The 21,636-nt window shown below is 42.1% G+C and overlaps 3 protein-coding genes and 1 pseudogene across 3 annotated transcripts; 3 read left to right on the top strand and 1 right to left on the bottom strand.

Moving 5' to 3' along the window:
* Positions 1–481: 481 nt before the first annotated feature.
* LOC121545207 lies at positions 482–6,032 on the top strand (annotated as a pseudogene).
* Positions 6,033–7,839: 1,807 nt separating this feature from the next.
* Positions 7,840–12,723, bottom strand: LOC121544505 (reticulophagy regulator 2-like). Its single transcript, XM_045208985.1, has 4 exons — positions 12,719–12,723; positions 12,415–12,623; positions 8,755–8,992; positions 7,840–8,424 (listed from the first exon to the last, which is right to left on the bottom strand). Exons 1-4 carry the CDS (start codon positions 12,721–12,723, stop codon positions 7,875–7,877), a joined length of 1,002 nt encoding a protein of 333 aa, XP_045064920.1. The 3' UTR covers positions 7,840–7,874.
* A 304-nt stretch (positions 12,724–13,027) lies between these two features.
* On the top strand, positions 13,028–14,816 carry LOC123482191 (putative malate dehydrogenase 1B). Its single transcript, XM_045208984.1, has 4 exons — positions 13,028–13,078; positions 13,376–13,538; positions 14,154–14,293; positions 14,623–14,816. Exons 1-4 carry the CDS (start codon positions 13,028–13,030, stop codon positions 14,662–14,664), a joined length of 396 nt encoding a protein of 131 aa, XP_045064919.1. The 3' UTR covers positions 14,665–14,816.
* A 906-nt stretch (positions 14,817–15,722) lies between these two features.
* Positions 15,723–21,268, top strand: LOC121545206 (tubulin beta-4B chain-like). Its single transcript, XM_045209248.1, has 4 exons — positions 15,723–15,923; positions 16,228–16,336; positions 18,597–18,707; positions 18,820–21,268. Exons 1-4 carry the CDS (start codon positions 15,867–15,869, stop codon positions 19,878–19,880), a joined length of 1,338 nt encoding a protein of 445 aa, XP_045065183.1. The 5' UTR covers positions 15,723–15,866; the 3' UTR covers positions 19,881–21,268.
* Positions 21,269–21,636: the final 368 nt, after the last annotated feature.

The raw sequence follows: 21,636 nt of genomic DNA, 5'->3' as shown, positions 1-21,636 counted from the left end.
GAGATCCTGGTTCGAATCCAGGCTCTGTCGCCGACCGGGAGACTCATGGGCGGCGCACAATTGGCCCAGCGTCGTCCAGGGTAGGGGAGGGAATGGCCGGCAGGGATGTAGCTCAGTTGATAGAGCGTGGCGTTTGCAACGCCAGGGTTGTGGGTTTGATTCCCAAGGGGGGCCAGTATAAAAAATATATATGTATTCACTAACTGTAAGTCGCTCTGGATAAGAGCGTCTACTAAAATGTAAACAAATAACATGACATATTTATTTCATAAACAAAGTTAAGCAACACCCAATTCCCCTGTGTGAAAAAGTAATTGCCCCCTTATACTCAATAACTGGTTGTGCCACCTTTAGCTGCAATGACTCCAATCAAATGCTTCCTGTAGTTGTTGATCAGTCTCAGATAATGATGTAATATTGATTTAGCCAATGAAATGCATGCGAAGACAAATTCCTCACGTGCCCTGAAGCTTTCTTTTCCCTCTCGCGCTCTCTCTCTCAACGGCTTGCTCGACTTCAGACGCTTACAAAAAGGCGCGTAGTACAGATTAAAGTTATTGTCAGATGTTTATAAGTGATCTTTATTAATTTACACGGCAACTCGATTTTAACATGAGGGAGATTGTTCATCTGCAGGCCGGTCAATGTGGAAATCAGATCGGTGCCAAGGTAAGGGCCATTTTTTATAAAAGTGTATTGCAAACTTAGTTGCATTTTTCAAAGTAACTAACTAGCTAGCTAAAGTTAGCAAACTTTGTGTTGCTAGCCTGCTCATAAGGTAACTCAAAACTAAAGTATTTGCGATTTGTTAGTTAGCTAGCTAACGTTAGCTTTGGTTATCTCAAATATGTGGTTGATATGAAGAGTAAAATTCGGTCAACTTTAGATGGCGGCTCAGCCAGCTCCTAACTTTAGCTTGCTAGCTATAATGCTATGAGAAACTTTTACCCGCTCACGTGCCACTAACCACTCCGTCATACTTTTGCAGTTTTGGGAGGTAATCAGTGACGAGCATGGAATAGACCCAACAGGCACTTACCATGGAGATAGCGATCTGCAGCTTGAGAGAATCAATGTGTACTACAATGAGGCAACAGGTAACTTACTGGAAAGGATCCTCTATGTACATAGGTAGCTAACTAAATTGTGACATTTTGATTTATTCTGAAGATTTAATGACAAAGTAAAAAAAAAAGTAATAATACAATTTAAAGGAGCTAGTTGAAGTGTTTTTAAAGTGTATTTGCGCTTGCAGTAGTGTCAAGTCTTCAAAAAATTATGCCGTGTTCTCTTTGCAGACTGAATGTTGGATTCAGTCTTAAAATTCACAGTCACAATTAAAATATTGATATCAACCTGTCCAGATTGTAGGATTTGCTTCTGTTCTGTAGTCACATTCCGCAATTGGCTTCAAGTCAACAGCAGCAGTGTATTTGATCTCAAGTAGCAGCACTTAAATCGGCAGACCTAGGCCCTGTCACACTGAAAGAGCCAAGAAGTTCGACAATCGTTTATGACCTAAGAATTTCACACGATGTGGACATTTTGTCTGGGACAGAAAAATTGTGGCATAAGAAGCCTAAAATCATACAGTCTGCAAGGGTCTTAACCTCTAAAGGATCGGACCATTTAAAAAAAAATGTTCGCCTAAAATGACATACCCAAATCTAACTGCCTGTTGTTCAGGACCTGAAGCAAGGATATGCATATTCTTGAAACCATTTGAAAGGAAACACTTTGAAGTTTGTGGAAATGTGAAATTAATGTAGGAGAATAACACATTAGATCTGGTCAAAGATAATACAAACAAAAAACATCCGTTTTCTATTGATTTTTTTTGTTCCATGCAAGAGAAAGGCCACAATATAATATAGAAGTTTAGGCGCAATTTAGAGTTTGGCCACTAGATGGCACCAGTGTGTGCGCAAAGTTTCAGATTGATCCAGTGAAGCATTGCAATACTGGACTATTTTGTATCAAGTCTGCCCAAATGTGCCGAATTGGTCAATTGATACATTTGGGTACACAACTATATAGAGAACATACAAAAATGATATGGTAATACAAAATGTAAGTTTACACACTCCCAGGAATGTCATACATGATGCATCATTAGCTTATACACTAACTTTCACACATCTAGATGGCCGGGCAGGGTGGGTGTGGAGCCAGAGACAGCAGGGGTTCAAACTGTAGAGCCCAGTTCCTACATTTGAATATAAAAATGGATTTGATCAAACAAAACTATGCTACATTTTATCTCTGGGACTGATCTTTAGATTACTGAATGTAAGTACATTGTTTACCTTTAGAGGTGAATGTATCAAACCAGTTGCCGTGATACGTTTTTTTGTTGTTGTTGTGCACTCTCCTCAAACAATAGCATGGTATTTTTTCCCACTGTAACAGCTACTGTAAATTGGACAGTGCCGTTAGATTAACAATCATTTAAGCTTTCTGCCCATATAAGACATGTCTATGTCCTGGAAAGTTTGCTGTTACTTACAATAGTCATGCTAATCACATTAGCGCATGTTAGCTCAACCGTCCCGTATACAGGACAGCGATCCAGTAGAGGTTAACCAGGTTTCCATCCAACCTTTTTACGCAAGTAAAGTACATGTCATGACAGGCCTGATAGGAACAGAATTTGTCGGTAAACTTGCCAAATGCCGACCAAACAAAATACGCTAGACGAGTTGATCTTTTTGTGTTGGTAAAATTCATTATGCTTGAAATGGCGGTGGAAACGCCTTTGAGCAAATATTGATATAATAACCATCATATCGAAGTAAACTTGGGAGTCTCACGATATGGTGTGTGGTCTCCCACTACGACTCAAGAGAAACAATGCCATTTATTAGGCTACAGATGAGATCTTGTTGATCCTTTCCAATAAATATCGAAGGTCTGATTCTGGTGAGTTGATGCTTGACAAATACAAATATTCTCGCTCTTATCCATAATAAAGCTTATCATGTAGACTAGCCTACCCGCACTGTATCTGCAAGCTGGTGGCTAGAGCGCATGTGCCAAGACCAGAGTAGGCACATTTTGCTATTTAATGCAACAGTTTGTGACAAAACTATCGGTAGAGTTTAAAATGCGATAGAAACACATTGAACTTTAGATTTTTATTCGGTATATGAAAACTTAAGTGAAAAAGTAAAATTTGTGCACTACGTTATCACACACTAATTTTTATCCGCAACAAGTCCATTTGGTGGGAACACACCACTGGTGGGAAAATGCGCATATTTTCTTTATGCAGATTTTAGAATATTCACATGAAAATCTGTTGCAAATTGGATGGAAATGTAGCTACTGACCCATAATGTGATTGTTCATTTATTTCAGGTGGCAAGTATGTTCCTCGTGCCGTTCTAGTTGATCTGGAGCCTGGCACCATGGACTCTGTCCGGTCTGGACCATTTGGCCAAATATTCAGACCGGACAACTTTGTCTTTGGTGAGCAAATGCTTTGAAATTGCAAATTCATGCTACCATGTCATAGTCGATTTTACCATAGTAATACGCCTAGCCTACATCTCATGGCGTGCTTTTTGTTGTTTGTTTAAAGGACAGAGTGGTGCAGGTAACAACTGGGCAAAGGGCCATTACACTGAGGGAGCAGAGCTGGTAGACTCTGTCCTGGACGTGGTAAGAAAGGAAGCCGAGAGCTGCGACTGTCTTCAGGGCTTCCAGCTCACCCACTCCCTTGGAGGTGGCACAGGCTCTGGCATGGGTACCCTAATGATTAGCAAGATCCGTGAGGAGTACCCTGACCGCATCATGAACACCTTCAGTGTGGTGCCCTCCCCCAAAGTGTCAGACACCGTGGTGGAGCCCTACAATGCCACCCTGTCTGTGCATCAGCTAGTGGAGAACACTGACGAGACCTTTTGCATCGACAACGAGGCCTTGTATGACATCTGCTTTCGCACCCTGAAGCTGACGACGCCCACTTACGGGGACCTCAACCACCTGGTGTCAGCCACCATGAGTGGTGTCACCACCTGCCTGCGTTTCCCCGGCCAGCTCAACGCTGACCTGCGTAAGCTAGCTGTCAACATGGTCCCATTCCCCGCCTGCATTTCTTCATGCCAGGCTTTGCCCCCCTCACCAGCAGAGGTAGCCAGCAGTACAGAGCGCTGACGGTGCCCGAACTCACCCAGCAGATGTTCGATGCCAAGAACATGATGGCCGCCTGCGACCCCTGCCACGGCCGCTACCTCACTGTGGCCGCCATCTTCCCGGGCGCATGTCCATGAAGGAGGTGGATGAGCAGATGCTGAACGTGCAGAACAAGAACAGCAGCTACTTTGTCGAATGGATCCCCAACAATGTCAAGACTGCAGTCTGCGACATCCCGCCCGTGGCCTCAAGATGGCTGCCACCTTCATCGGCAACAGCACGGCCATCCAGGAGCTGTTCAAGCGCATCTCTGAGCAGTTCACAGCCATGTTCCGACGCAAGGCCTTCCTGCACTGGTACACCGGAGAGGGCATGGATGAGATGGAGTTCACAGAGGCCGAGAGCAACATGAACGACCTGGTGTCCGAGTACCAGCAGTACCAGGACGCCACCGCTGAGGAGGAGGGCGAGTTTGAGGAGGAGGGAGAAGAGGATATGGGTTAAACTAAAATCAATTTCAACTGCAATCCATCGCTTTTGTTTCAGGTTGTTCTTTTATTCTCTTTCACTGCACAAGGAGCTGCTGTCAGTGTTTAACCTGTTGTAATTGCAATAAATCTTATCAGCATTTAAAAACTTGTTTGTGTTCCTTTTGTAGATGTACATTTCTGAAAAACAGGAGAAATTGGAAAATAGATCTTCCTTTACTATAGTACAGTTCTTGTCAAGTGCCTTTATAGATCAAGAAGCAGTAAAAGCATAAACAAACACATTTCTACAATACATAATTTGTTAATATAATCTTGAAATGATTCCATCATGTCTTTTTATAGTTGGTTACATTGGGATTATAGCAAAAGAAATGACCTTTTAAATGAATCACACTTGGAAGAAATTGAATTCATGTCATTGGCAATTTAGTGTTATAGGAATTCTATTTTAAGGGACATTGGTTTAATAAAAGCTGCAACATACAAATTGTATGCTTGCTACAAGTCTACGGTCTTGCTCCCTCCAAGTTTGGAGAGGACAATGCATTTTTTATGCTTGGTTTTCACATGCAATGTTACAAATTACTCTTGTTTTGAAGGAAACTTTCTACAGAGAAGTGCTCGGAAGGCATTGGCCAGGAAAAAGGTTGGTCTATATTACAACACAGTGCACAGGGACAACTTGGGTTGGGGAACTTTAAGCTAGACATTGGTGGCCACCATTTTCTACTTCACATTAATTTGCATCTACATATTAGTTTCTATGTGCAATGGTCTCTTCCATTGTGCAAACTAAAGTACATCCCACTCCTGAGATTTTCAAGTAGTACAAATATATGGACTTAAGCAATTGGTGGTGAAGGAGCACTTGCATTCATTTACAAACATTACAGAATACAACTAACAAAATATAGACCTTGGAGATGTTGACGATGAGCAATTGAAAAGGTTGTCAGCATACCACAGTAAGTTTTGTATGGGTAAATAAATATTTTATACCATCACCTGTTTGAGATTTTTTAAATGTCCAATACACACCAAAATTTAAATATCTTATTGTTTGGGAGATTTCACAATTTTGCAGAATGTGGAACTTACTTGAGGGGTTGCTGATCATTAAACTGCCTTCAATGAAACTCCCAAACGTAAGTGTTTGTGCCTACATGAAAACATTTGTGTTTTGCTAAAGATCTAAATTCAATGTAGATTGTAGAATCGACTTGGGTTACTGACCATAGAGAATCTTTATTACTTTCAAATTCCTGCATGATGACAATAGATTTCCATTAAACTGACCGTTAAATTAAATAATTTATATAATATATATTAATAGCTATAATCAAAACCTTTTCTTTCTCTCAAAGAATCCATCCACATATAACCTCTGTTAATAATTTCCTTTGAGAAGGGTGGGTATAGATCTGGACCCTATATCCTGGTCCCATTGCAGATTGTGCTGAAATATACCCAAATCCATTTGGCATTACAACATACAGCACAAACAGATCTGGGACGAGGCTCCACCAAACCCTTCTCCTGCCACCCAAACACATATTACTAGTAGTTCCCAAAACTCAGATGGCTTGTTCCCTTGGTTAAAAGCAATAAAACCCTGTCAAACACAGGTGCCATCAAGCCCAAGCCTCGAGAAACAAGTTTCTTTCCAAATGGCACCCTATTCCATCTATAGTGCACTACTTTTGACCAGAGCCCTATGGGTCCTGGTCAAAAGTAGAGCACTATAAAGGGAATAGGGTGCCATTCAGGACTTAACCACAGTGATAGTGTGAAGGCAGAATCAACCACAGTGATCTCAATCACTAACCAACTGCCACTAACCACAGACACTTTGATAAGTGTACATACACTACCAGTCAAAAGTTTAGACACACCTAATAATTCAATGTTTTTTTCTTTATTTTTACATTGTAGAATAATAGTGAAGACATCAAAACTATTAAATAACACATATGGAATAATGTAGTAACCAAGAAAGTGTTAAACAAATCAAAATATATTTTATATTTGAGATTCTTCAAATAGCCACCCTTCGCCTTGATGACAGCTTTGCACACTCTGGGCATTCTCTCAACCAGCTTCATGAGGTAGTCGCCTGGAATGCATTTCAATTAACAGGTGTGCCTTTTTAAAGTTAACTTGTGGAATTTCTTTCCTCCTTAATGTGTTTGAGCCAATCAGTTGTGTTGTGACAAGGTAGGGGGGTATATAGAAGATAGCCCTATTTGGTAAAAGACCAAGTCCGTATTATGGCAAGAACAGCTCAAATAAGCAAAGAGAAACGACAGTCCATCATTAGTTTAATACATGAAGGTCAGTCAATACGGAACATTTCGAGAACTTTGAAAGTTTCTTCAAGTGCAGTCGCAAAAACTATCAAGTGCTATGATGAAACTGGCTCTCATGAGGACCGCCACAGGAATGGAAGACCCAGAGTTACCTCTGGTGCAGAGGATAAGTTCATTAAAGTTACCAGCCTCAGAAATTGCAGGCCAAATAAATGCTTCACAGAGTTCAAGTCACAGACGCATCTCAACATCAACTGTTCAGAGGGGACCGTGTCAATCAGGCCTTCATGGTCGAATTCCTGCAAAGAAACCCCTACTAAAGGACACCAATAATAAGAAGAGACCTGCTTGGGCCAAGCAACATGAGCAATGGACAGTAGACCAGTGGAAATGTGTCCTTTAGTCTGGAGTCCAAAGTTGAGATTTTTGGTTCCAACCGCCGTGTCTTTGTGAGACGCAGTGTGAGTGAACGGATGATCTCCGCATGTGTAGTTCCCACCATAAAGCATGGAGGAGGTGGTGTTATGTTGTGGGGGTGCTTTGCTGCTGACACTGTCAGTGATTTCTTTAGAATTCAAGGCACACTTAACCAGCATGGCTACCACAGTATTCTGCAGCGATACGCCATCCCATCTGGTTTGGGCTTAGTGGGACTATCATTTGTTTTTTAACAGGACAATGACCCAACACACCTCCAGGCTGTGTAAGGGCTATTTTACCAAAAAGGTGAGCGATGGAGTGCTGCATCAGATGACCTGGCCTCCACAATCCCCCGACCTCAACCCAATTGAGATGGTTTGGGATAAGTCGGACGGCAGAGTGAAGGAATGCCCCAACAAGTGCTCAGCACAAGTGCTCAGCACTTTTGACTGGTACTGTATATATCTGTATAATGTATATCGACATAAAACAAAACAGTTGGGAATGAGCGGTGATGAGGATGCTAGAAGGACTCCGGTTGGTGCGTTGGAGATGGGGGTGTGTCTGTGGGAGAGGCCACTCCCACTACCCCCTGTCCATCAGGACTGAGAAGACCCAGCAGGTCCTCGTCCATCTGCTCCAGTTCACTTTGGTCCAAAATCTCAAAGTCCTCTTCCTCGGTCGGTACAAACGTGTCGTCCGGCATCTCCTCGGCACTCCTCTCCTCGGTCTCCGCAGTGACCGCATCCTGGTCCTTTTCTGCCTCCTCTGTCTCGGCGACAGGGGCGGGGGGGCTTTCCAGGGCGCTGGGGGGCGTGTTGGTGGGCAGGAAATCTGCAATGGAGGGGCCCTTGCTGGCCTCAGTGGAGCGCAACAGGGCCGACAGAGTGTTCTGCACCACGGTGGAGATTGCCGTGTTCACGATCTCCTCACTCAGGGCTTCCAGTGACTGCCTCGGGGCCTGGGACTCCCTTTCCCCCCCATCCACCACCTCCTCCACTCTCCCAGCCCCCAGCAGTGGTCCCTGGTCCCCACCTGGCGGCCGTCTATGTCCGTTGAAGTGTGTGTTGACATTTACATTTACATTTTAGTCATTTTGCAGACGCTCTTATCCAGAGCGACTTACAGTTAGTGAATACATATTTTTTTATACTGGCCCCCCGTGGGAATCGAACCCACAACCCTGGCGTTGCAAACGCCATGCTCTATCAACTGAGCTACATCCCGGCCGGCCATTCCCTCCCCTACCCTGGACGACGCTGGGCCAATTGTGCGCCGCCCATGAGTCTCCCGGTCGCGGCCGGCTGCGACAGAGCCTGGATTCGAACCAGGATCTCTAGTGGCACAGTTAGCACTGCGATGCAGTGCCTTAGACCACTGCGCCACATGCTGCTCAATTGACAAAGTGGAGCGGGGAGGCCAGGTGCTGGATGAGGAGGCTGGCCGGGCTCATGGGCTCCCCCTTCGAGGGCTCTCCTCCCCCAGCCGCAGCCCCGTGCCCTTGGCCCTGACTGGGGCCCCGTAACGGGAAGTGGAGGAGGCTGTGCTCGATGGAGGGGAACTCGTCAACTGAGGGGAATTCAGGCAGGTCCCTTAGGAAGGCCTCCTCTGGGTCACTGTGCACACTCTGCTGGTCCAGGTCTAAACAGTCACAGGAGAGGGAGAGGATGGGGTTAAAGGTAGTCAGCGATGCATGAAGTAAATCGCAATATTGGGTTGCCTTCTAAAAGTGTGAATCGCAAGGCTGAACTTCTCTGCCGTTTTGGTCCAGCAGCTGTCACATTGCAGCAGCGTGAAGCTCACCTGCACATGGCCAGATCTTTTTTGCGAGTGAAGATCTACAATATCTGCAGTTCATCCTGCTGCTTGTGGCAACGCCATGTCGCTGAGTCTCAGTTTAATATGCAGAGAAAATGTAATTCTAATATATAGTGAATGAGGAAGGAGTCAACAGCACATCAAAATAATGACAAATCAAAATTTGCTAGTGCCAATATTTGATTCACATGATTTGGACTGTGGAACACATGCTGCTCAATTATAGAAATCCCTGCAGTTCAATTCTGTCCTTTCTCCTCCGCACACATGTAAAAGCATCAGATTGATGTAAGAGGTATGTCTCACATTGGGTTATATGCTAGGGATGGGCATTTGAAATTATTTCACTATTAGAATAATATATTTCTTTCGGATAGTCAAAATACAATGTTTGAAAGCAGGGGCGGTGTGTTCATTAGGGCGATATGGGCGACGCACTGCCAAACGGGAAAATGAAGGTTTTTTTTTCTAATCAATTATATCACGGCAACAGTAGTTATCAGTGTTCTAATCTAGACGTCTGATTTGCCACTAAATGTCCAATCAGGCTAAAGTCGTGCTTCAAATGTCCCCGCCCGTTTTGGGGCGATTTCAGTCAGGTTGAAAATCGCCCAGAAGTCTCTCATAGCCTCTAATGTAAAATCAATTTTTTTCAAATATCAGAGCTTTCAATACAATCTCTATGGGTTTCTGAGGGCTTGCACTTACGCGCTTTCGTCATACGTAACATAACCATGAACGTAACTAAGAAAAGATTGGGTAGCCTCATCAATCAATTCACTACTACTGTCAAAATGGCTAGCCTTCAGTGCAACTCGATTGTCTCTTTGAAAGAAGTTCCTTTTTGTCGGCGAACAAATCAAGATAAATTGGCAACGAAACAATTAGGACCTCCCAGACCAAATTTAATCATTCAACAGGTTTCTACTAAGCAGAGTCGTGAACACTGTCTACGAGAATCGAGACGACCTCATAGAATGTTTTGAAGCCATTCGGACGGGTTCATTGGGTTCATTTGACCAGCCCACCGTGAGAGAGGCATCTGGCTACGTGAGGATGCTACATGATGAAGATTTAATTTTTTTCCCTGCGGATTTTTTCACAAAATCATGCCCCACGTCGACATTCTGTACCAGAAGCTACAGAAGAAGGACATCGATGCTGTCTTTATCAAACGTGCCCTCGACAGCTTCACAAGCAGTGTGCAGGCCATAAGGTAAGATTAAACAATATCATTCGATCTTTCTCAAAGCAGAGCTTTATTTGAAAATGTATGCATGAAAGGAGACTGCATTTGTGTTTGAAATTACATTATTCTCATTATATATGGCCAGTGGTGTAATCTAGCTTATTTTATATACTATGTGTACTGTACAGTGGTGCTCATAAGTGTATGAACACATTCTAAAGTTGACTAAAAAGAGGAATACAAAAATAAAAAAATCATCTTTTGGAAATTGATCTTAATGACTTAATTAAAAAAGTTGGAAAATCCAACCTTTAAGGACACCAATTTTCTTTTCTTTTTTATTCCTCTTTTTAGTCAACTTTAGCATGGGATCATAAGCTTATGAGCACCACTGTATACTGTGCTGAACATCCAGGCTATGTGAGACACAAAGGCTAACTTAAACACTAAAGACTTTATGCATCCCTGCCCATTTTAAGTGGAACTGAAGTATTTGTACTATACATGGATACATTGCATATACCTGTGCATCACATAGACAACAGTACTGTACAAAGCCAACAAACACATTGGTCTGTTTGCCTTCAGGGACTCCTCTCAACAGCAGCTGCAAGAAGCAACAGGAGCCAAAAGACCCAGAACAGCTTTGAGAGAAGAGGAGAAGCAGAGGCTGTCTGAAGAGGTCTGCAACACCATCCTGGATCACACCAAAGAAAGGTTCTCTTTCTCTGGCCACCTTGTGAGTGCTACCTTACTGCAAGCAGACATGTTTGAAAGGTACTGCCATTCATTTCCTGATGAGGCTCTGAATGCCACTGTGAATGCATACCCCATGCTGAGCAAGGCAAAGCTCAAGACAGAACTATCTCTGATCTATGAGAATCCTGAATTCAAGGGATGCTGTGGTGCACTGGCACTGTACCAGGTTCTCATGAGCTACAACCTCCAGGAGACGTTCTCTGAGACTGTGACTCTGTTGAACATCCTCATAACTACTCCCATGACAACAGCTGAAGCTGAGAGATGTTTCTCAACTTTGACACGAGTTAAGACATTCCTGCGAAATTCAATGGGCCAGGAACGTCTGAATGCACTGGCCATGCTTTCCATGGAGAGGGAACTAGTCCTCAGCATGCCTGATTTCAATGAGAAAGTCATTGAACGCTTTGCTGTATTGAAACAGAGAAGAGAACATTTCAGTACAAGTAATGTAGCCTCTCTCTCTCTTTGTCCCTCCCTGTCTGTCTCTTTAACACACACACGCCCAAATCAGTTCACAGTTGATGTTGTTTAAAATAGTTATTTTTCATTTTAAAAAAAGTTTTAAAAAAAATAATCTGTTCATGTTCATTTTTACAAATCTATACAATTGGCCAGAATATGGTTGTTCATATTTACAAATCTATACAATTGGCCAGAATATGGTTGTTCATTTTTACAAAGCCATACAGATAGCTGTGTTTACCTTTTCTAGAAATTACTTTCAAATTCTGTTTTCAGGCAAAATGTCTATCACTGTTCATTTTCACAAATCTATACAAGAGGGCAGAATATGGAAGTCTATAAAAATGTCTTATTACCAATAACTTGCATCAATGTTTTCAGTAGCCTCTATCAAAAGCTCCTGCTTGCTTGTTGTGAATTATGCTCAGGTGCACATATTTCCAATTCAACCATGAGGCAAAAAATGTGGTAAAAGCTCTTGTTGATCCTGCAATCTGAACAAATACCAAGATGCTGTATTTTCAGCTGATATTTCATTTGGTTATGGAAATGCATATTGTTTATGCAGTGTTGAGGAATGTGAAAGAACACCCTTGATTATTTTTACTGTGATAACTTATTTTGATTTTGTAAGCCAACACTTTTGAGATCAGTCAATAAATGCTTCTGGTATTGACTTATATGCTGCCCCTGTCTTCATGTTGTTGCTGGACATATCTTTTTAAAAATGTGTGTAGGTCACCTAAATCATCAGAAAAATTGCCCCCCCTGAGAATTTTTTCAGGAGCCGCCACTGCTTGGGAGGCAGGGCCTGTTGTGCTTGGGTAACTACCTTCAGAGACGTCTGTGAGCTGTGGGGTGGTAGCTCTGGATACGGAGAACCCTCCACTCTCCAAAATGGATGCTTCCTCGTCAGACAGCTCCGAGTCGGTGATGGCCATTGCCAGGGCTGTGGTCTTTGCATCCACCTGACCAATGACATAGCACAATTCAATTACATTTTCATTGTTCTTTAGTGAAAGGCTCTGGACAGAACCTATACTAGAGCCCAATTAAGGTTATTACAAAGTCAAGCCATAATATTGTCTTATCCTCTCAATTGTGAGGAAATGTCAACATTCAAATATTAATTTAACCACATTCTGTAAAAAACTAAAACAAAATATTTAGCCTTTCATTGAGGGGAATATCTTGGTTGAGTCAGAATAATCTCTCATTCCTCCTGAAGTGTGCGCTTGTTCTATTCCAGACATAAGCATTGGATTTATAGGCATGGGCTAGAGGGAGTTTCCATTACCATTAATTTCCTTTCAAATCCATAAGGGGAAGTGAACATGTGCACACTTCGGGAGAAAGGAAAGATTATTGGGATGCAACACTTGTGTAATTCTGAATCAGACAAACAATTGAATCAGCAAATGTATTAATTGACTAGCCCAAGGAATATGGTCGCTGGATCTTTCCCCCAGCCATCTCTCTTGTACGACACTACATTAGTGCACAACCCTCCAGGGTCACGAGGACTGCGGTTAATCCCATCACTTCTCATCTCCCACTCTAGCATACCACTGCTACCCCAATGGCCTAATGACCACTGACCACACAGTCTTGTTTAACTAACCTTGTGGGGGGACACAATTGATCCTATTCAAAATCCTATTTTCCCTAACCAATGTTCCTTCTAAGCTGTGCACGGGGCGCAGTAGCCCAGAAAATCCTGCGCAGCTCCCCCAGGACTGCTGTGCAGAACTCATCAAAGTAGGATTCTATTGCATTGACACGCTCGGCTACAGTCTGACTTCCTGAATTTGGTCAGTTCCCAACGTGCCACTGTAGCCTCCAAGTCCCAGAGGGCCACAGCCATATCAGCCACTAATGGGATCATTGCAGTTCTAAAGGCCTGGAACTGCAACTCCTCTGCTGAGGAGGTCCTCTCCTTAGGCATACTCAGCACAGGTAAGGGTCAAAAGTCAACATAGTGACAGTTGCAGATAGGAGGGAATAATACTAGTCTGGTCCCAGATCTGTTTGTGCAGACTTGCCAACTCCTACAGTCATTGACATGACTTAGCTAAAGAAAGACTGCATCATTAAGCCTGATCCCAGATCTGTTTGTGCTGTAACATTGGCATTGACAACAGCCATAGGATTTGGCTATTACAGCACCTAAAGATCTGGGACCAGGCTATGTAGACATTTTATATAATGTGTTTCAGGATAAGTTTCAATATCACATGCACAAGTAGAGTGAAATGCCTTTCTTGCAAGCTCTTAACCCAACAATAATAACATAACTAAAAAGAACATAAGATATAACAAAAACATACAAGAAATAGAAATAAGAAGAACACGAGAAAGTAAGTAAGCATACTAAATAAGTGCTGCCTATGAAGCCTAGAGCCTGTTTTCATAATGTGTCTCAGAGTATGAGTGCTGATCTAGGATCAGGTCCCACCCCCTGTTCATTTATTATGATCTAAAAGGTCAAACTGATCCTAGATCAGCACTCCTTCTCTAAGACATGTTATGAATACAGGCCCTGATATCTGTCTGCTCTTGGCCTCTCTGCAGGACAGTACAACCTCCCAGCTGGTGTAGTCTTCTCAATGCCAGTGAGCTTCCAGGATGGTAGATGGTCCATGTTGTCTGATGTAATCATTGGTGATGAGAAGAGGGCCAAACTGCAGATTGCTGCAGACCAACTCAGGGAGGTGAGTATAGTAACTAGGCCACAGACACAGCAATCACATGGTGTCTCATGGCTTAGTATGCTTCTGTGCCAGTGTTTTTAGATTATTTTCCAGATGGGGTCAAATGCCCCCAAATCAGCCTCCAGGGCCTCTAACATTTAAATTGAAACCAATTAAATCCAAAATATTTTTAGGAGGGAGGAACAGAGGTAAGTGTGTGTGTGTGTGTGTGTGTGTGTGTGCTAACGGTAGGGGAAACATTCCTTTGGATTCGTTGATTTTTCATGAACTTTTTATTGCAATGTAATGTTCATTTTGTGCTTATACTATTTTGTTTACACTATCCATAGGAGAAAGATCTTGCATCAAGGACAAGAAAAGACACTGCATGAATTTATACTACTTTCTGAAGCTCTTCCTGTCGGAGTTGTAATATGTTTGTTAAAAATAAACAAAAATGCTGTTTTTACTTTTTGATAAAGACATCTGACATTTATTTGCACATTAAAGTTATTAAAGGTTGAATGTTTTACATTTTTGGTGACTAAATAAATACTGATGACCTCAATGAATTATATAATCATCACTGGACTTCTGGTTGCCCCTCTCCCCACTGTACCCTTCTTCCCCACTGCATCCTTCCCCTTCAACGTATTGTTTGAGCTATGAAGTTATTTTTACATAGTTCAAGCCATTCTCAGATTCCATGTCTGTTAGCCTTATGTAACTGGTGGGGTGTGAATCCCAAATCGGCCACATCAGACCTAAGGGCAAAGGCTGGAACTCCAAGGTTCTACAGTGCCTTGCAAAAGATTCATCCCCCTTGGTGTTTTTCCTATTTTGTTGCATTACAACCTGTAATTTAAATTTATTTTTATTTGGATTTAATGTAATGGACATACACAAAATAGTCCAAATTGGTGAAGTGAATCAAATAACTTGTTTCAGAAAAATCTAAAAAATAAATAACGGAAAAGCGGTGCGTGCATATGTATTCACCCCCTTTTCTATGAAGCCCCTAAATAGGATCTGGTGCAACCAATTACCTTCAGAAGTCACATAATGAGTTAAATAAAGTCGACCTGTGTGCAATCTAAGTGTCACATGATCTCAGTATGTATATATATATCTCTACTTTTGCATATTGGTGATACTTAATGTTATCAGATCTTCAACCAAAACCTAATATTAGATAAAAGGAACATAAGTGAACAAATAACACAACAATGACATATTTATTTCATAAACAAAGTTACGCAACACCCAATTCCCCTGTGTGAAAAAGTAATTGCCCCCTTATACTCAATAACTGGTTGTGCCACCTTTAGCTGCAATGACTCCAATCAAATGCTTCCTGTAGTTGTTGATCAGTCTCAGATAATCAGATAATGATGTAATATTGATTTAGCCAATGAAATGCATGCGAAGACAAATTCCTCACGTGCCCTGAAGCTTTCTTTTCCCTCTCGCTCTCTCTCTCTCAACGGCTTGCTCGACTTCAGACGCTTACAAAAAGGCGCGTAGTACAGATTAAAGTTATTGTCAGATGTTTACAAGTGATCTTTATTAATTTACACGGCAACTCGATTTTAACATGAGGGAGATTGTTCATCTGCAGGCCGGTCAATGTGGAAATCAGATCGGTGCCAAGGTAAGGGCCATTTTTTATAAAAGTGTATTGCAAACTCAGTTGCATTTTTCAAAGTAAATAACTAGCTAGCTAAAGTTAGCAAACTTTGTGTTGCTAGCCTGCTCATAAGGTAACTCAAAACTAAAGTATTTGTTAGTTAGCTAGCTAACGTTAGCTTTGGTTATCTCAAATATGTGGTTGATATGAAGAGTAAAATTCGGTCAACTTTAGATGGCGGCTCAGCCAGCTCCTAACTTTAGCTTGCTAGCTATAATCCTATGAGAAACTTTTACGTGCCACTAACCACTCCGTCATACTTTTGCAGTTTTGGGAGGTAATCAGTGACGAGCATGGAATAGACCCAACAGGCACTTACCATGGAGATAGCGATCTGCAGCTTGAGAGAATCAATGTGTACTACAATGAGGCAACAGGTAACTTACTGGAAAGGATCCTCTATGTACATAGGTAGCTAACTAAATTGTGACATTTTGATTTATTCTGAAGATTTAATGACAAAGTAATAATACAATTTAAAGGAGCTAGTTGAAGTGTTTTTAAAGTGTATTTGCGCTTGCAGTAGTGTCAAGTCTTCAAAAAAGTATGCCGTGTTCTCTTTAACTAAAGCCTTTGCAGACTGTATGTTGGATTCAGTCTTAAGATTCACAGTCACAATTAAAATATTGATATCAACCTGTCCAGATTGTAGGATTTGCTTCTGTTCTGTAGTCACATTCCGCAATTGGCTTCAAGTCAACAGCAGCAGTGTATTTGATCTCAAGTAGCAGCACTTAAATCGGCAGACCTAGGCCCTGTCACACTGAAAGAGCCAAGAAGTTCGACAATCGTTTATGACCTAAGAATTTCACACGATGTGGACATTTTGTCTGGGACAGAAAAATTGTGGCATAAGAAGCCTAAAATCATACAGTCTGCAAGGGTCTTAACCTCTAAAGGATCGGACCATTTTTAAAAAAATGTTCGCCTAAAATGACATACCCAAATCTAACTGCCTGTTGTTCAGGACCTGAAGCAAGGATATGCATATTCTTGAAACCATTTGAAAGGAAACACTTTGAAGTTTGTGGAAATGTGAAATTAATGTAGGAGAATAACACATTAGATCTGGTCAAAGATAATACAAACAAAAAACATCCGTTTTCTATTGATTTTTTTGTTCCATGCAAGAGAAAGGCCACAATATAATATAGAAGTTTAGGCGCAATTTAGAGTTTGGCCACTAGATGGCACCAGTGTGCGCGCAAAGTTTCAGATTGATCCAGTGAAGCATTGCAATACTGGACTATTTTGTATCAAGTCTGCCCAAATGTGCCGAATTGGTCAATTGATACATTTGGGTACACAACTATATAGAGAACATACAAAAATGATATGGTAATACAAAATGTAAGTTTACACACTCCCAGGAATGTCATACATGATGCATCATTAGCTTATACACTAACTTTCACACATCTAGATGGCCGGGCAGGGTGGGTGTGGAGCCAGAGACAGCAGGGGTTCAAACTGTAGAGCCCAGTTCCTACATTTGAATATAAAAATGGATTTGATCAAACAAAACTATGCTACATTTTATCTCTGGGACTGATCTTTAGATTACTGAATGTAAGTACATTGTTTACCTTTAGAGGTGAATGTATCAAACCAGTTGCCGTGATACGTTTTTTTGTTGTTGTTGTGCACTCTCCTCAAACAATAGCATGGTATTTTTTCCCACTGTAACAGCTACTGTAAATTGGACAGTGCCGTTAGATTAACAATCATTTAAGCTTTCTGCCCATATAAGACATGTCTATGTCCTGGAAAGTTTGCTGTTACTTACAATAGTCATGCTAATCACATTAGCGCATGTTAGCTCAACCGTCCCGTATACAGGACAGCGATCCAGTAGAGGTTAACCAGGTTTCCATCCAACCTTTTTACGCAAGTAAAGTACATGTCATGACAGGCCTGATAGGAACAGAATTTGTCGGTAAACTTACCAAATGCCGACCAAACAAAATACGCTAGACGAGTTGATCTTTTTGTGTTGGTAAAATTCATTATGCTTGAAATGGCGGTGGAAACGCCTTTGAGCAAATATTGATATAATAACCATCATATCGAAGTAAACTTGGGAGTCTCACGATATGGTGTGTGGTCTCCCACTACGACTCAAGAGAAACAATGCCATTTATTAGGCTACAGATGAGATCTTGTTGATCCTTTCCAATAAATATCGAAGGTCTGATTCTGGTGAGTTGATGCTTGACAAATACAAATATTCTCGCTCTTATCCATAATAAAGCTTATCATGTAGACTAGCCTACCCGCACTGTATCTGCAAGCTGGTGGCTAGAGCGCATGTGCCAAGACCAGAGTAGGCACATTTTGCTATTTAATGCAACAGTTTGTGACAAAACTATCGGTAGAGTTTAAAATGCGATAGAAACACATTGAACTTTAGATTTTTATTCGGTATATGAAAACTTAAGTGAAAAAGTAAAATTTGTGCACTACGTTATCACACACTAATTTTTATCCGCAACAAGTCCATTTGGTGGGAACACACCACTGGTGGGAAAATGCGCATATTTTCTTTATGCAGATTTTAGAATATTCACATGAAAATCTGTTGCAAATTGGATGGAAATGTAGCTACTGACCCATAATGTGATTGTTCATTTATTTCAGGTGGCAAGTATGTTCCTCGTGCCGTTCTAGTTGATCTGGAGCCTGGCACCATGGACTCTGTCCGGTCTGGACCATTTGGCCAAATATTCAGACCGGACAACTTTGTCTTTGGTGAGCAAATGCTTTGAAATTGCAAATTCATGCTACCATGTCATAGTCGATTTTACCATAGTAATACGCCTAGCCTACATCTCATGGCGTGCTTTCTGTTGTTTGTTTGAAGGACAGAGTGGTGCAGGTAACAACTGGGCAAAGGGCCATTACACTGAGGGAGCAGAGCTGGTAGACTCTGTCCTGGACGTGGTAAGAAAGGAAGCCGAGAGCTGCGACTGTCTTCAGGGCTTCCAGCTCACCCACTCCCTTGGAGGCGGCACAGGCTCTGGCATGGGTACCCTGTTGATTAGCAAGATCCGTGAGGAGTACCCTGACCGCATCATGAACACCTTCAGTGTGGTGCCCTCCCCCAAAGTGTCAGACACCGTGGTGGAGCCCTACAATGCCACCCTGTCTGTGCATCAGCTAGTGGAGAACACTGACGAGACCTTTTGCATCGACAACGAGGCCTTGTATGACATCTGCTTTCGCACCCTGAAGCTGACGACGCCCACTTACGGGGACCTCAACCACCTGGTGTCAGCCACCATGAGTGGTGTCACCACCTGCCTGCGTTTCCCCGGCCAGCTCAACGCTGACCTGCGTAAGCTAGCTGTCAACATGGTCCCATTCCCCCGCCTGCATTTCTTCATGCCAGGCTTTGCCCCCCTCACCAGCAGAGGTAGCCAGCAGTACAGAGCGCTGACGGTGCCCGAACTCACCCAGCAGATGTTCGATGCCAAGAACATGATGGCCGCCTGCGACCCCCGCCACGGCCGCTACCTCACTGTGGCCGCCATCTTCCGCGGGCGCATGTCCATGAAGGAGGTGGATGAGCAGATGCTGAACGTGCAGAACAAGAACAGCAGCTACTTTGTCGAATGGATCCCCAACAATGTCAAGACTGCAGTCTGCGACATCCCGCCCCGTGGCCTCAAGATGGCTGCCACCTTCATCGGCAACAGCACGGCCATCCAGGAGCTGTTCAAGCGCATCTCTGAGCAGTTCACAGCCATGTTCCGACGCAAGGCCTTCCTGCACTGGTACACCGGAGAGGGCATGGATGAGATGGAGTTCACAGAGGCCGAGAGCAACATGAACGACCTGGTGTCCGAGTACCAGCAGTACCAGGACGCCACCGCTGAGGAGGAGGGCGAGTTTGAGGAGGAGGGAGAAGAGGATATGGGTTAAACTAAAATCAATTTCAACTGCAATCCATCCCTTTTGTTTCAGGTTGTTCTTTTATTCTCTTTCACTGCACAAGGAGCTGCTGTCAGTGTTTAACCTGTTGTAATTGCAATAAATCTTATCAGCATTTAAAAACTTGTTTGTGTTCCTTTTGTAGATGTACATTTCTGAAAAACAGGAGAAATTGGAAAATAGATCTTCCTTTACTATAGTACAGTTCTTGTCAAGTGCCTTTATAGATCAAGAAGCAGTAAAAGCATAAACAAACATTTCTACAATACATCATTTGTTAATATAATCTTGAAATGATTCCATCATGTCTTTTTATAGTTGGTTACATTGGGATTATAGCAAAATAAATGACCTTTTAAATGAATCACACTTGGAAGAAATTGAATTCATGTCATTGGCAATTTAGTGTTATAGGAATTCTATTTTAAGGGACATTGGTTTAATAAAAGCTGCAACATACAAATTGTATGCTTGCTACAAGTCCACGGTCTTGCTCCCTCCAAGTTTGGAGAGGACAATGCATTTTTTATGCTTGGTTTTCACATGCAATGTTACAAATTACTCTTGTTTTGAAGGAAACTTTCTACAGAGAAGTGCTCGGAAGGCATTGGCCAGGAAAAAGGTTGGTCTATATTACAACACAGTGCACAGGGACAACTTGGGTTGGGGAACTTTAAGCTAGACATTGGTGGCCACCATTTTCTACTTCACATTAATTTGCGTCTACATATTAGTTTCTATGTGCAATGGTCTCTTCCATTGCGCAAACTAAAGTACATCCCACTCCTGAGATTTTCAAGTAGTACAAATATATGGACTTAAGCAATTGGTGGTGAAGGAGCACTTGCATTCATTTACAAACATTACAGAATACAACTAACAAAATATAGACCTTGGAGATGTTGACGATGAGCAATTGAAAAGGTTGTCAGCATACCACAGTAAGTTTTGTATGGGTAAATAAATATTTTATACCATCACCTGTTTGAGATTTTTTAAATGTCCAATACACACTAAAATTTAAATATCTTATTGTTTGGGAGATTTCACAATTTTGCAGAATGTGGAACTTACTTGAGGGGTTGCTGATCATTAAACTGCCTTCAATGAAACTCCCAAACGTGTTTGTGCCTACATGAAAACATTTGTGTTTTGCTAAAGATCTAAATTCAATGTAGATTGTAGAATCGACTTGGGTTACTGACCATAGAGAATCTTTATTACTTTCAAATTCCTGCACGATGACAATAGATTTCCATTAAACTGACCGTTAAATTAAATAATTTATATAATATATATTAATAGCTATAATCAAAACCTTTTCTTTCTCTCAAAGAATCCATCCACATATAACCTCTGTTAATAATTTCCTTTGAGAAGGGTGGGTGTAGCTCTGGACCCTATATCCTGGTCCCATTGCAGATTGTGCTGAAATATACCCAAATCCATTTGGCATTACAACATACAGCACAAACAGATCCGGGACGAGGCTCCACCAAACCCTTCTCCTGCCACCCAAACACATATTACTAGTAGTTCCCAAAACTCAGATGGCTTGTTCCCTTGGTTAAAAGCAATAAAACCCTGTCAAACACAGGTGCCATTATGCCCAAGCCTCGAGAAACAAGTTTCTTTCCAAATGGCACCCTATTCCATCTATAGTGCACTACTTTTGACCAGAGCCCTATGGCTCCTGGTCAAAAGTAGAGCACTATAAAGGGAATAGGGTGCCATTCAGGACTTAAAA

The sequence above is a fragment of the Coregonus clupeaformis genome, chromosome 29, assembly GCF_020615455.1.
Source record: "Coregonus clupeaformis isolate EN_2021a chromosome 29, ASM2061545v1, whole genome shotgun sequence".
NCBI classification, from domain to species: Eukaryota; Metazoa; Chordata; class Actinopteri; order Salmoniformes; family Salmonidae; genus Coregonus; species Coregonus clupeaformis.
This window is presented reverse-complemented; position numbering and strand designations above follow the sequence as displayed.

Bases quoted from the DNA above. Each gene is read 5' to 3' on its own strand.
- LOC121544505 (XM_045208985.1), bottom strand. The intron at 8,993-12,414 runs GTAGTTACCCAA...GTGACTGTTTAG, and splicing joins GCTCACAGACGTCTCTGAAG to ACCTGGACCAGCAGAGTGTG. The intron at 8,425-8,754 runs TGTCAATTGAGC...TGTAAATGTAAA, and splicing joins CTGGCCTCCCCGCTCCACTT to TGTCAACACACACTTCAACG.
- LOC123482191 (XM_045208984.1), top strand. From the start codon at position 13,028: ATGGTCGCTGGATCTTTCCCCCAGCCATCTCTCTTGTACGACACTACA. The intron at 13,539-14,153 runs GTAAGGGTCAAA...GCCTCTCTGCAG, and splicing joins CTTAGGCATACTCAGCACAG to GACAGTACAACCTCCCAGCT. The intron at 14,294-14,622 runs GTGAGTATAGTA...CACTATCCATAG, and splicing joins CTGCAGACCAACTCAGGGAG to GAGAAAGATCTTGCATCAAG.
- LOC121545206 (XM_045209248.1), top strand. From the start codon at position 15,867: ATGAGGGAGATTGTTCATCTGCAGGCCGGTCAATGTGGAAATCAGATC. The intron at 16,337-18,596 runs GTAACTTACTGG...CATTTATTTCAG, and splicing joins GTACTACAATGAGGCAACAG to GTGGCAAGTATGTTCCTCGT. The intron at 18,708-18,819 runs GTGAGCAAATGC...GTTTGTTTGAAG, and splicing joins ACCGGACAACTTTGTCTTTG to GACAGAGTGGTGCAGGTAAC.